The sequence below is a fragment of the Equus asinus genome, chromosome 2 (genome assembly GCF_041296235.1).
Source record: "Equus asinus isolate D_3611 breed Donkey chromosome 2, EquAss-T2T_v2, whole genome shotgun sequence".
Taxonomy (NCBI): Eukaryota; Metazoa; Chordata; class Mammalia; order Perissodactyla; family Equidae; genus Equus; species Equus asinus.
The window spans coordinates 35,140,284-35,155,072 of record NC_091791.1 but is presented as its reverse complement, the minus strand read 5'-3'; the positions used below and the strand labels follow the sequence as shown (position 1 = coordinate 35,155,072).

Sequence of the window (14,789 nt, the reverse complement as noted above, 5' to 3'; positions counted from 1 at the left end):
GTTCTTTATATATTTTAGATATTAACTGCTTATCAGATATAGGGTTTGCAAATATTTTCTCTCATTTCTTAGGTTGCCTTTTTATTTTCTTGATCATTTGTTTTGCTGTGCAGGAGCTTTTAAATTTTGATGCAGTCCCACGCGTTTCTTTTCACTTTTATTGTTTGTGCTTGGTCCAACTTGGTCATGGTGTATGATCCTTTAATGTTCTGTTAAATTTGGTTTGCCTATATTTTGTTGAGAATTTTACATCTTTATTCGTCAACTATATTGGCCTGAAGTTTTGTGTTCTTGTAGTGTCTTTATTGCTTTGGTATCATGGAAATGCTGGCCTCATGAAATGAGTTTGGGAATGTTCTGTCCTCTTCAATACTTTTAAAGAGTTTGAGAAGGATTGACAATGTGTGCCAATCTTTAAATGTTTGGTAGAATTCACCAGTGAAATGAGGTGGTTCTGGGCTTTTCTTTGTTGGGAAGTTTTGAATATTGATTCAAGTACCTTACTCATTATTGGTCTGTTCAGGTTTTCTATTTCTTTATGATTCAATCCTGGTAGGTCATATGTTTCTAGGAATTTATCCATTTCTTCAAGGTTATCCAATTTGTTGGTGTATAATTGTTCATAGTAGTGTTTCCACTTTTTTTGGTATTTTTGTGATGTCACTTGTAATGTATCCTCTTTCGTTTCTGATTTTAACTATTTGAGTCTTCACTCTTTTTACTTAGTTTAGCTAAAGGTTTGTCAATTTCTTTTATGGTTTCCAAAAACCAGCTCTAATTTCATTGACTTTTTTTCCTATTGTTTTTCTGGTCTTTCTTTCATTATTTTCTGCTGTGATCTTTATTTCCTTCCTTCTTCTAAATTTGGGCTTGGTTTGTTCTTTTTTCAGTTCCTTGAGATGTGAAGTTGTATTTTTTTATTTGAAATTGCTTTATTCAGTTTTTCTGCAAATAAAGAATTTTTACCTTAAAATTACAAAAGAAATACAATACGTGTGTAAAGCGATAAATGAACATCTGCTTTCTTCCTCACCCCACACCTGATCCCTAAGCCGGGCAATTTCATTAGTCAGAGGACCACTGTTATCAATTTGGTGTATTATTCCAGGCTTTTCTCTGTATTTTGGAGAAAATGAGCTCATACATACTGCTCTGCATTTTGTGTTCCTCTCTTATTACATCAAGGACACAATTCCATGCATACTTATTTTCTGTAGTTGTATGATTTGATTTCCTTTTCTTTATCTTTTGTGTATCTCCTGTAGGTTTTTGCTTTGTAGTTATCATGAGACTTACATAAAACATCTTATGTAATAGCCTATTTTAAGCTGATAACAATTTAACTTCAATTGCATACAAAACTCTACCCTGTAACCCCCTCTTTTTTGTTTCTGATGTCACAATATACATCTTTTTATATTGTGTATCCATCAAGAAATTATTGTACTTATTTCTATATTACACTGTTTTGAATTTGACTATATGTTCACCTTTACTAGTTTGTTTTATGTTTTCATGTTACTTTTTAGTATCTTTTCACTTCAGATTGAAGAACTCCTTTAAACATTTCTTGTAAGCTAGGTTTAGTGGTGTGAACTTCCTCAGTTGGTGTTTTTTTTGGAAAGTGTTTCTCTCTCCTTCATATCTGGAGGACAACTTTTTCTGGTGGAGTATTCTTGGTTGGTAGTTTTTATTCTTTCAATGGTATCAATATATCATACCACTCTCCCTGGCCTGCAAGCTTTCTGCTGAGAAATCTGTTGATAGCCTTATAGAGGTTCCCTTGTATGCTAGGATTTTTTTCTCTTGCTGCATTTAAAATTCTCTCTTTCTCTTAGATTTTAGACAGTTTTATTATTGTGTGTCTTGGCAGAGATTATTTTGGAGTAAAATTTTCGTGGGATCTGTGAGCTTCGTGAACTTGGATGTCTGAATCTTTCCCCAAATTTGGAAAGTTCTGAGGCATCATTTCTCTAAATAAGCTTTCTGCTCCTCTCTCCCTCTCTTCTCAGGGAGAGAGATCTATTGTGCAGATTGTTTCTCTGAATGGTATCTCATAGTTCACATAGGCTTTCTTCACTCTTTTCATTCTCTTTTTTCTTTTTTCTCCTCTGACTGGATAAATTTCAAATAACCTGCTTTCTACTTCACAGATTCTCTTTTTCTTTTAGCTAGACACATTCACTTTTTATTTTTCTGCTTTCACTTTTGTTTCATTCTCTTCTAGGTTCAATTAGGGATTGAGTTATGGGTCATTTCTCATCTGGCTGCGTCATTCCAAATTCTCTTCTTTCTTCTCCTTCCCGTTTCTCCCCTCCCTCTTCCTTTCCTTTAGACCTTCAGATGTACTGTCTATGTAAGCTACTCATCATCCACCTCTCTACGATCAACCGTCTATCTATCTGTCTGTCTATCTATCTATCTATCTATCTACCTACTTTTCTATCATCTATGTATCTTTCTAGCCCCCATTGATCTATCTGTGCTTCTCTTTGTAAATCTAGATCATTGGCTCTCAGCCCTGCACATTAGAATCACCTGATAAAGTTTTCAAATCTACTGATTTCTGGACCCCATGTCAAGTCAGTTGAAATGGAAACTTTAAAAAAAATTGATTTATTGATTGAGGTCACATTGCTTTATAACACTGTGCAAATTTCAGGGGTGCATCACTACAGCTTCTGTATAGACTGCATCGTGTTCACCACCAAAAGTCTAGTTTGCATCCACCACTGTACATATGTACCCTTTTACCCCTTCTGTACTCCCTCCACCCCCTACCCCTCTGATAATCACCAATCTGTTCTCCTTATCTATGTGTTTGTTTATCTTCTGTGTATAGGTGAAATCATATGGTATTTGTCTTTGTGTAATACCCTCAAGGTCCACCATGTTGTTGCAAATGGCACGATTTTGTCTTTTTGATGGCTGAGTAGTATTCCATTGCATATGTATACCACATCTTCTTTATCCATTCATCCATTGATAGGCACTCAGGTTGCAAGTCTTGGCTATTGTGAATAATGCTGCAATGAACATAGGAGAACATATATCTTTTTGAATTAGTGTTTTCATGTTCTTTGGATAAATACCCAGAAGTGTACTTTCATGTGATATTTCTATTTCTAATTTTTTTGAGAAATCTCTGTACTGTTTTCCATAGTGGCTGTACTAGTTTGCATTCCCACCAGCAGTGTATGAGAGTTCCCTTTTCTCCACATCCTCTCCAACACTTGTTATTTCTTATCTTTTTAATAATTGACATCTGACAGGTGTGAGGTGATATCTCATTGTAGTTTTGATTTGCACTTCCCTAATAATTAGCCATGTTGAACATCTTTTCATGTGCCTGTTGGCTGTCTCACAGATTCTTCCTTCTGCTTGATCCATTATGTTTTTGATGCCTTCTACTATATTTTTCTTTTCATTCATTGTATTCTTCAGCTCTGAAATCCTGTTTGTTTTTTTTTTAATGATTTCTATCTCTCTGTTAAACTTCTCATTTTGTTCATGTATTGTTTTTATGATTTTGTTGAATTGTCTTTTTGTGTTTTCTTGCAGTTCAATGGGCTTCCTGAAGAAAATTATTTTGGATTCTTTTTCAGGGAGATCACAAATCTCCAATTCTTTGGATAGACTCTGGAAAATTATTGTGTTCCTTTAGTAGTGCCACGTTTCCTTAATTTTTCATTTTCCTTGAAGTCTTGCTTGCTGTATTCATATTTGAAGGAGTAACTTCCTTAGCCTTTAATGACTGGCTTTGGGAGAGAAATATCTTCTGTCAGTCCTGTTTGGATTCTGAGGCTTTCTCAGACATTTTCTACGAATATGCCTGCTGCACAATTTTGTTCTCTCTTGAGGGATAACTCTTAAGACTGTATGCCTTCTCTTGATTCTGTGTAGCCAGGCCAGGTGCTGGCTATCTCCCATTTGCTTGTTTTCTCTAGGGCTGTACTAAATGCTCAAGTTTGTATGGATTCTCCCAATCCCACAGAGTCAGGCTGGTTGCTCACTATCTACAAAGTTTCACTCGTTGCCCTTGGGGGCATGCATAGGGAGCCAGCCATAGGGGTGTGTGTGTATGTGTGTGTGTGTGTGTGCGCGTGTGTCAGTGAGGTTCACAGAGTGTTGGAAGTGCCCATGGATCCATTGGGGTAATCCGCAGGTGAGACACCCCCAGTTGCTCATAGATGGGCTTCTTGATGGAGTCCTTGAAACTGTCAGTGGGATTTGCATCCTGTGATGCCCTCTGAAAGCCCTGACTGCTGTGCTCCCATACACTTCTTGCCCTTCAGATGTGCAGCATACCTTAGTTTTCTACACGGGGCAAGAAAGAAGTGGGTCTCTTTGGCAGCATCCTGCACACCTGGGGAAGCTTTTCCTTCACTCACGCATTCTTCCTTTCTCCCATGGGAGAAATCATGGGCCAAGAAGATCACTCCTGGCACTGATCTGTGCCACTTGTGGTGGGAGTGATGCAGCTAAAGTGAAAGTGTTCCTTTTATCCTCTTCAGTGTATTCAATCTTGGATTTTTTTCCCCTGCAATGGTATTAGAACTTCTCTGCTGGACTCCCAGACATCCACAAAGACACTATCATTCATAGGTGATTGTGAAAATTGGTATTCTTTAGGGGAAAGGTGATAGAAAACTCCTATTTCTCCCATCTGATAAAATTACATCTTTTTATATTGTGTATCCTTTAACATATTTTAATAGTTAAGCCTATTTTTCATACTTTTTGGGTTTTTTTGTTGAGGAAGATTCACCCTGAGCTAACACTTACGCCAATCTTCCTCTATTTTGTAAGTGGGATGCTGCCACAGCATAGCTGATGAGTGGAGTAGGTCTGCGCCCAGGATCTGAACCTGTGAACCTGGGATGCTAAAGTGGAGCACATGCAACTTTACCTACTTGGCCACGGGGTCTTTTAACTTCTATACCAGAATTAATAGTGGCTTATGTACCACCTTTACATTGTTACAGTATTCTGTTTTTGTCCAAATATTTACCTACATCAGCAAGCTTTATACTTTCATATTCTTTTGTGTTGCTGTTCAGTGTCCTATTGGTTCAACTTTAAGGACTCTAATATTTATTGTAAAACATATATAGTGGTGATGAATTCTCTCAGCTTTTGTTTATCTAGGAAAGTTTTTTTTTTTTGTCCTTCATTTTTGGAGAATTGTTTTGCCAGAAATAGTATTCTTGATTGGCAGCTTTTTTCTCTCTGCACTTTGAATATATCACTCCTCTCCTTTCTGGCCTGCAGGTGTCTGGTGAAATCCACTAATAGACTTATGGTGGTCCTCTTATATGTGACAAATCACTTTTGTCTTGCTGCTGTCAAAATTCTCTCTTTGTCTTTGACTTTTGACAATTTGATTATAATATTCATAGTGTGAATTTCTTTTGTTCATCCTGTTTAGAATGTGTTCTTGAATCTGAGTGTTATTTTTTCCCCCAGATATGGGCAGTTATCTGCCCTTATTTCTGCAAATAAGGTTTCTGCCCCTTTCTCTCTTTCTTCTTCCATAATGCGTATATTGATCCTCTTGTTGTCCCATAAGTCCCTTAGGCTTTCTTCATTCTTTTTCATTTCTTTTTCTTTTTGTTCTTCTGATTGAATAATATCATATGACCTGTCCTTAAGTTTACTGATTCTTTTTCTATTTGATCAAGTCTGCTGTAGAAAGTCTCTAGCAAGCTTTCTTAGGTAAGTTATTGTGTTCTTCAGCCCCCCAACCTTCAGCTGTTTGGTTCTTTTTTATGTGATCCCTTTCTTTATATGCTCCTTTTGTTCATGCATCATTTTCTTGTTCTCATAAAGGATCTTTATCAATTTTTAAAAAATTCTTTGTTCAGATAACTGATATGACTCCATTTCTTTGGGATTGGTTTCTGGAGACTGATTTTATACCTTTGTTTGAGACATGTTTCCTGCTTCTTTATGTGTTTCATAACTTTGTGTTGGGATTCATGAATTTTAAAAAATAACCACTTCTCCAAGTCTTTATGAATTGGCTTTGTATATGGAAAAACCCTCACCAGTTATCCTGGCTAGAGATTCTGGGGGCTTGTGAAGGCTTTTTCTTTTAGTAGATGCAACTTCTCTGGGGCTGTGTGTACAATTTCATAATTAGAGAGGCTTGAAAATTTCTTTCTGAGGAGCCAGTAATCTCTTCTCTTATTCTCTTTGTTGTGTGCGTCTGCAGTACTGCAAGTTCCCTGGTTTGAGAGAAGCAAGTTACACCACTCTCCTTTGTTTCAGTAGCATCGAAAGTTTGCAGGCTCCTCCTTAGTGCCCTGAGTCAGGAGAGACAGACATAGTTCCTTGGGTAGCCCTCCCAAAAGACAGAATACAAGATGCATGCTCCACTCCTCTTCCTTTCCCCTTGAATGAAGAGCCTTAAGTTGTGTACCATCTGTGGATTGCGCCAAGCCATGCTGGCCACAGCAAGCCACTACCCCCTGCTCTCCTTTATTCTCAGTAGTCTGAGGCATCAACACTCTGCCAGTTCTGTCAGCACTCTAAGTGAGGTAAGACAGACACCAGTCCCTCAGGCTGGTACATGGATGCGTGCTCCATCCTTCTCTTTCCTGTGATGGAGTGATCACAACCTGGGGCATTTTCTGCCAGCATTTAGTTGTGCCAGCTTGAGGGAGGTGTTGATGCAGGTAAAGTGAAATTGTTCTTCTTACCAGTTTTAATGTGGCTGCTCTCAGCTTTGTCCTCACCTCTGTTATTACAACATCTTAACTGGATTCTGAAAATATCATAAAAGAATTTTAGTCCATATTTCATTACTAAATCAGTGTTTCTATGGGAGAACAGGGGCTAGGACTTCCTATTCCACCGTCTTCCTGATGTCACTCTGCCTCAGTACTTTTGATTCAAGTCATCCTTAATTATTGCTATAATTGTGAATTTTCAATCTTTTTACAGGTAATGATCTTTCATCGATCATTCGTTTGCAACGATTCTATTTTACAAATTCCCTCCCCAAAAAGAAAACTTTTCCTCTAATGTAATTTCTCTGCTAGAAATTTACCAAATTGATTTAAATGATGGGCAAAATTTAAAATTTATTAAAACATACTATTCTGTTGATGGCTGTACAGAATAATATCACAGAAGTCTGCGTAGCCAGCTTTGTCCCAATAAATTAATTTTTGATGGTTGTTGGAAATCATGAACATTTACTTCCTAAGGAGGGATCTTTTTAAAATATACAAATGAAAAAATAAAAGAACTCCTTTTATCAGTTTACCTTTCTTGTTTGACTACCTGGGGTTTATGTTGATATAAAATTTTCTAATTTTATTTTTATTTTAGACAAAAAAACCCATCTGAAATAATTGTTCATTTGTATTAGTTTTTCTTCTTATACAAGAATGTTCCCTGGTTTTTTACACTTATTCTTTCAAATACATGAATTCATCCACAGTCTCTCTCTTTAGCGTCCCCTCTGCCAATTGTACACATGATTCTTTCAACTGTTCAGTATACATAAAACATTTTTAAGGTCCCTAACTACCTCTCTTTTTCTATATCAGGGCTTAATTTTCTACAGGCTTTGAAGGCAGATGCTATTCAGTACCAATAACTTTAATTACTAAATGATATAAAAAATGTCCTCTTTAAATGTTTTTTCCTTTTTTCCTTTCAAATTAACAGGCACCTTGGGTGTAAAGAGTACAAATAAAGGCAGTGGATGTGAACTGAATAATAGAAAACATAATTTAACTAGCTATTTGAAATAGTCTATACAGATTAAAGTAAAGGTGATGTGTTGATTTAATACATGTTGAATATTTTGATGTTAAGGGAATTTGTAGGTAAGATATTGCTTTAGAGTATCTGAAATTATCTTTACCTGTTATCTCAAAGACAAATTGTTTCATATGTACATTTTAATGGTGTTTTAAAATTGTTTCTGATTCTCTAGCTTCACCCTGTGATCCCACTTTTATCCTGGGCTGTGCTCCTTGCAATGTGATCTGCTCCATCATTTTCCAGAATCGTTTTGATTATACAGATCAGAATTTTCTAAATATAATGAAAAAATTTGATGAAAATGTCAGGATCGGTAGCTCTCCATGGATGCAGGTAGGCCAAGATTTTTTCTTCCCGCGGAATCGCTTATGCTCTTTTTCTCCAAGAAGTCCAAATATCTTCGGTGAAGTGAATGTTTTAAGGCCACAGTTCTCTCCAGAGTATAGTATCATGGAGCGAATATGTGAGAAAGATGGCTGAGCCTTTAATGACAGACAATAAAACATACACCCAGAATACGGAACTGGAATTCAATCCCTTGACCCTGTCCAGTGGTTTTTCCACTAAACTCCAAGGCCCAGTTTTTATAAAGTACTTTGCTAACTTCCCTAAAGCATGCCCATGGCATTAAATGGACTTTCAGACCCTTCTTGAAAGGCTTCCATTACACACAAGTATTGTCATTCCATCAACTCTTAGCGACTTCTTCATCACATTAGTTGGCAGAAATACCTGCATTGAAGAAGGAAGAGAATATCTCCTTCAAAGAGGGAGCATGCTTGGGGGCCACCGATGCTGCCAGGGAACACTGACTAGGGTAGGAATGTTTGATGCCTTGTTGGCATCCTAACTGACAAGGTAGTTGTTTTGGGGATGACAAAATGATTGGTTTTATGGTACATGAATCACAAACAGGCATCACATTTTTGCCTGTGCTGAGCTGACATATTCTGCGTTCTGCTAAAAGATAATGGTGTGATCTTGGAGAAATCACTTAACTGCTCCAGTGCACAGTTACTTTATACATAAAACGTTGAGTTATGTTTCATGGCATCTTCAGGACTCTCCCAGTTATAAAATACTGATTCTAAGTTTGGGGCTTCTAGACAGAATTCTAAATGGCAGGGACTAGCTTTGTGCTCTGTATCACGTTGCCCAAACTCCCTTAAACTCTGTTGTCATCTACAAAATGTGAATCATAATATTTCATGCCATTTCATATTTCAAGATTGTAGGGAAGAATTGATGTAAAAAATGGAAGAATTGATACAAAGATGTTTTTATACTATAAATATGATGTGTGAGTATAAGAAATATTCCTCATCTTTGATCCTCTGGTCAGAATTTTCTCCCTCAAATGCATCTATCAGCATAGAAAATTATGTATTTGTAAAAAAAAAAGTCTATCAAGACAGAGACTATATTTTACTAATATTCATAGTACAGTTTCTAACCAGGGCTTGGCATATGGTATATAAGTCTTCAATAAATATCTTTTATTTAATAAACTAAATTGTTTTCTCTTCTAGCTCTGCAATCATTTCCCTGTTCTCTTAGATTATTTCCCAGGGAGTCATAACAAATTGCTTAAAAATATTGCATATATAAACAATTATGTTTTGGAGAAAACAAAGGAACACCAAGAATCCCTGGACATTAACAACCCTCGGGACTTTATTGATTGTTTCCTGATCAAAATGGAGCAGGTAAAATGTTAATGACAGCAGCTCAGTTATTTGATTGCTTGTGCATTTTGTGGTTCATTAAATAGTTCCGTATCTACCAGGGATGTTTCAATGCGTCAGGCAAGTAATGCTGACAAGCATTTTAAGTACTCATTTATGCATGAATCTACTCTAAGCACTATAAAAGATATAAAATTAAATTGTTACAGTGCTTTAGGAATATTGCCATCTCAACAATCTTAGATTCTCCAATACTTGCATATGGGATGTTTTACTATTTATTTAAGCATTCTTTATTTCTTTTCACAATGGGTTTTAGTTTTCAGTGTACAAGGCTTTCACCTCCTTTGTTAAATAGATTATTAGATATTTATCCTTTTGGATGCTATTGTAAATGAAATTGTTTCCTTAATTTCATTTTGAGATGTTCATTGCTGGTGTAGAGACACACTGATATTTGCATTTCATTGCTGATGTAGAGGGACACAACTGATTTTTGCATTGGTCTTGTACCTGCGATTCTGTTGAATTCATTTATTCTCTCTGGTATTTTTTTGTGTATTCTATGGGATTCTATATACAGAATCATGTTATCTGCAAATAGACAGTTTTACTTCTTCCTATCAAAATTGGATGCCTCTTATTTCTTTTCCTTCCCTAATTGCTTTGATTAGTTCTTCAAGTACTATTTTTAAAAGAGAATTTTTTTCTAAGCTTTATCGAGATATAATTGCCGGTAAACACTGTATATATTTAAAGTGTACAACATGTTGTTTTCGTACGTGTATACTGGAGGCTATGCTCAGCAATTGGGTGTGACTGTTGACTTGCTTCTCTGCCCAGGCAGGCCATAGTGTGTGCTCCAAGTCTTCTGTTCATTGATAGACTGGCTTTCTGGTTGGATGGGACTGAAGGCTATGCTTAGCAGTTGGGCAAGGCTTCAAATTTGCTTCCCTGCCTGAGTGGGCCATAGAATGTGCTCCATAGCTGCTGGGTGCTTGTGGCTAGGATACCTGGCAGTGTAGCACATGTGGGTATCCTGTGCAGTTGGGTGGAGTGGTGAACTTTCTTCCCTGCTTGGATGGGCTGTAGCATGTGGTCTAAGGCAGCTGGGAATCTGTGTCCACACTTCTCAGTGGGGTGGAACTGGACATTATGCTCTGCAGTTGGGTGGGACTGCAAATTTACTTCCTTGCCCAAGAAGGCCATACGTTACCCTCTGCTGCTGCTGGGTGCCTGTGACCAAGCTTCCTAGTGGGGCAGAACTGTGAACTGGCTTCCTTGCCCTGTTGGGGTGAAGAATGGGCTCCATGGCTGATGTATCTCACTGGCTGACAGCCAAATTAGGCAGAACTGCTAACCAAGATCTCTGGCCGAACTGCGCCACCAGCTTGTCTCTACAGATGGGCACACTGCCTGGCTGGGATCTCTGCTTGGGCACTGCTTCAGGCAGGAATGTAGTCTGCCAAGATCTGAACACTGGTTACTGTAAGCACAGCCCCTTTCTGGTCTCTCTCTTATGCCCAGTGTGCAAGCCCTTCAGATTCCCCCAGAGATCCCTATGAGTTGAGACCCAAGTAGGCCTCCTGGGAAATGTCTCACAATGCTGGGGGACTTGGTTGTCTACCTTTTTTTTCCATTGGAGAAACTGAAGATCCTATTGATGTGGCACTGTGCTGGCCTTGGGGAGGGTCAAAGTGAAACTGCTCCTCTTAGTTTCTAAGGCAGTTCTTCTCAGTTTCTGTGGTCCAGGGGGGTGCATCAGCCTCACCCCTGGGCTCTGGGATTTTCACTATGGTGTCTTCTCTATAGATAGCTGCTAGTTGACCTTGTGAGGGGGACTGTAGTTAGGGAAAACCTATGTTGCCACCTTGATGACATCACCCATCTTTTTTCTTACAGTAGGCATTTATTGATATAAATTTCCCTCTTAAAACTGCTCCTGCTGCATTCTAGTAATTTTGAGGTGTTGTGTTTCTATTGGCATTATTCTCGAGATACATTTTGATTTCTCCTTTGATTTATTCTTTGACCCATTGGTTGTTCAGGAGTGTGTTTAATTTCCACATATTTGTGAATTTTCTCATTTTCCTCTTGTTACTGATTTCTAGTTTCACACCAATATGGTTGGAAAAGATACTAGAAAGACTGCAATCTTATTAAATTTGTTAAAACTTCTTTTATGGCTTAACATATGATTTATTTTGGAGAATATTCTGTTTGAACTTAAGAAGAATGTGTATTCTGCTACTATTGGTAGGAATGTTAGTCATTTTCTGTCAAGATGATCTATCCTTTGTTGAACATAGGGTACTGAATTTGCCTACTGTTATGGTATTGCTGTCTATTTATCCCTTAATATCTGTAGATATTTACTTAATATATTTAAGTGCTCTGATGTTGGACACATGTATATTTACAATTGTTATACCCTCTCAATGAACTGATCCCTTTACCATTATATAATGACCTTCTCTGTCTCTTTAGACAGTTTTTTATTTAAAGTCTATATTGTATGATATAAGAATAGCCTCTCCTGCTCTGTTTCGGTTACCATTTGCATGGAATATCTTTTTTCACCTCTTCACTTACTGCCTATATGTGTCCTTTTTCAGCTTTAGTTAAAGTAGTCTCTTATAGGCAACATAGGGTTGTATCTTGTTATCCATTCAGTCATTCTATGCATTTTGATTGGGGATTTTAATCCATTTACATTTAACATAATTAATGACAGGTGAAGGCTTATTGTTGCTGTTTAAAAAATTATTATCTTGTGTTTTTTGTTCCTTTTTTTCCTTTCTTCCTCTCTTCTGTTGTGATTTGATTATTTTTCTTTAGTGATATGTTTTTGTTCTTTTATATATTGTGTGTCTACCACAGGTTTATTATTTGTGTGTACTGAGGCTTGCATAAAAAACCTTATAGTAACAGTTTATTTTAAGCTTATAACCTAAATTCAACTGCACACAAAAATGCTACATTTTTACTTCTTCCTTCTCTCCATGCTTTGTGTTACTGATGTCACAATTTATAGCTTTTTTTAAAGATTGGCACCTGAGCTAACATCTGTTTGCCAATCTTTTTTTTTTTCCTTCTTCTCCCCAAAGCCCCCCCACCCCCACCCCGTACATTGTTGTATACTCTAGTTGTGAGTGCCTCTGGTTGTGCTATGTGGGATGCCACCTCAGCATGGCCTGACAAGAAGTACCATGTTTGCACCCAGGATCTGAACCAGCAAAACTCTGGGCCGCTGAAGCAGAGTGCATGAATTCAACCACTCGGCCACAGGGCCAGCCTAATTTATGTCTTTCTATACTGTGTATCTGCTAACACACAATTATAGTTATGGTTATTTTAATTACTGTTGTCTTTTAACTTTTACGCCACAGTTGCAAGTGATTCACTCACCACCATTACAGTATTAGAGCATTCTGCATTTGACTCTATAGTTACCTTTACCAATTTGTTTTATACTTTCTTATGGTTTTATGCTGCTATTTAGCATCTTTGCTTTTCAGTTTGAAGAACTTCTTTTAGCATTTTCTTGTAAGGCAGGTCTAATGGTGATGAACTCTCTCAACTTGTTAGTCTGGGAGAGTCTTTCTCTCTCCTTCATTTATGAAGGACAGTTTGGCCAAGTATAGTGTTCTTGTTTGGAAGTTTTTCTCTTTTAGCACTTTGAATATATCACCCCACTCTTTCCTGGCCTGCAGAGTTTCTGCTGATAAATCTGCCAACAGTGTCATGAGGACTCCATTGTATGTGACATGCCACTATTTTCTTGCTGCTTACAATATTCTCTCTTTGTTTTTGAATTTTGACAAGTTGATTATAATGTATCTCAGTATTTAGCTCTTTGAATTCAATTGATTTGGATTCCTTTGTGCTTCATGAATTTGGATGTTGATTTCCCTCTACAGATTTGCAAAGTTTTCAGCTACTATTTCTTTAAATAGGTGTTCTAGCTTTTTCCTCAATGGTTTGCTCAATGGTTAATCTTAAGTTAGGCTTTCTTCACTCCTTTACATTCTTTTTTTTTTTTTTTTCTTCTCTGACAGGATAATTTCAAATCACCTGTATTCAAGTTCACGGGTTTTTTTCTTCTGCTTGATCACATATGCTTCTGAATCCCTCCAGTGAATTTTTCACTTCAGAATTCTTCAGTTCTAGTATTTCTGTCTGTTTTTTAAATGGTTTCTATCACTTTGTTGAACTTCTCTCTTGTTCATGTATTATTTTCCTGATTTTATTTAGTTGTCTGTGTTCTCCTGTTACTCACTGAGCTCCACGAAGTTGGTAACTTTTTATCTTTGCCAGGCAATTCATGGATATCCTTTTTTTTCAGGTTGGTAATGGGAGGTTTGTTTTCTTCCTTTGATTGTGTTGTGTTTACTTGATTCTTCATGTTTCGTGTAAGTTTGCTGTATTGTCTTTGCATTGGATGAAGCAGCTGTCTTTCCCATTCTTTATGGAATGGTTTTGACTGTGAGAGAATTTCACCAGTGAGGAGTACTTGATATCAGGCAAGATAGAGACTGACCCCTTGCAGAAACTACAATGACGGTTGGGGAAAAGACCTCTTCAACTCCTCCTCACTCCTAGAAGAATAGACTCAGTTCTGTGCTTTTTTCCAATTACACAAGCAATGCTGCCTGTAAGAGGACATTTGCCTCCCCCTTTTTTTTATTATGGTAACATTGGTTTATTATATAAATTTCAGGTGTACATCATTATATTTCAATTTCTGTGTAGATTACATCATGTTCACCACCCAAAGAATAGTTACAATCCATCACCACTTTGCCCTCCTCCCTACCCCATCCCCTGTGGTAATCAGCACTCCAATCTCTGTTTATGTGTCACTGTTTGTTGTTGTTTTTTTCTTCTGTTTATGAGTGAGAGCATACGGTATTTGACTTTCTCCCTCTGACTTACTTTGTTAGCACAATACCCTCAGGGTACATCCGTGTTGTCACAAATGGCCAGATTTCATCACTTTTTATGGCTGAGTAGTATTCCACGTGTATATATACCACATCTTCCTTATCCATTCATCCCTTCTTGGGCACCTAGGTTGCTTCTAACTCTTGGCTATTGTGAATAATGCTGCAGTGAACATAGGGGTGCATGTATCTCTATGCATTTGTGTTATCATGTTCTTTGGATAAATACCCAGCAGTGGAATAGCTGGATCATACAGTATTTCTATTCTTAATTTTTTGAGGAATCTCCATACTGTTTTCCACAGTGGCTGCACCAATTTGTGCTCCCACCAGCAGTGTATGAGAGTTCCCTTTTCTCCACATGTTCTTGATGGCTTCTTTTGCT

The 14,789-nt window shown here is 37.4% G+C and overlaps 1 protein-coding gene across 2 annotated transcripts in view; it reads left to right on the top strand.

The window, feature by feature from the left end:
• LOC106846096 (cytochrome P450 2C19-like) overlaps positions 1–14,789 on the top strand; it is a 79,408-nt gene that overhangs the window by 28,698 nt on the left and 35,921 nt on the right. For both annotated transcript variants that reach the window (XM_014864675.3, XM_014864674.3), the window contains exons 4-5: positions 7,949–8,109; positions 9,306–9,482. In XM_014864675.3, coding sequence (XP_014720161.1) covers positions 7,949–8,109; positions 9,306–9,482 — 338 coding nt within the window. The remainder of the gene's footprint in view (positions 1–7,948; positions 8,110–9,305; positions 9,483–14,789) is intronic.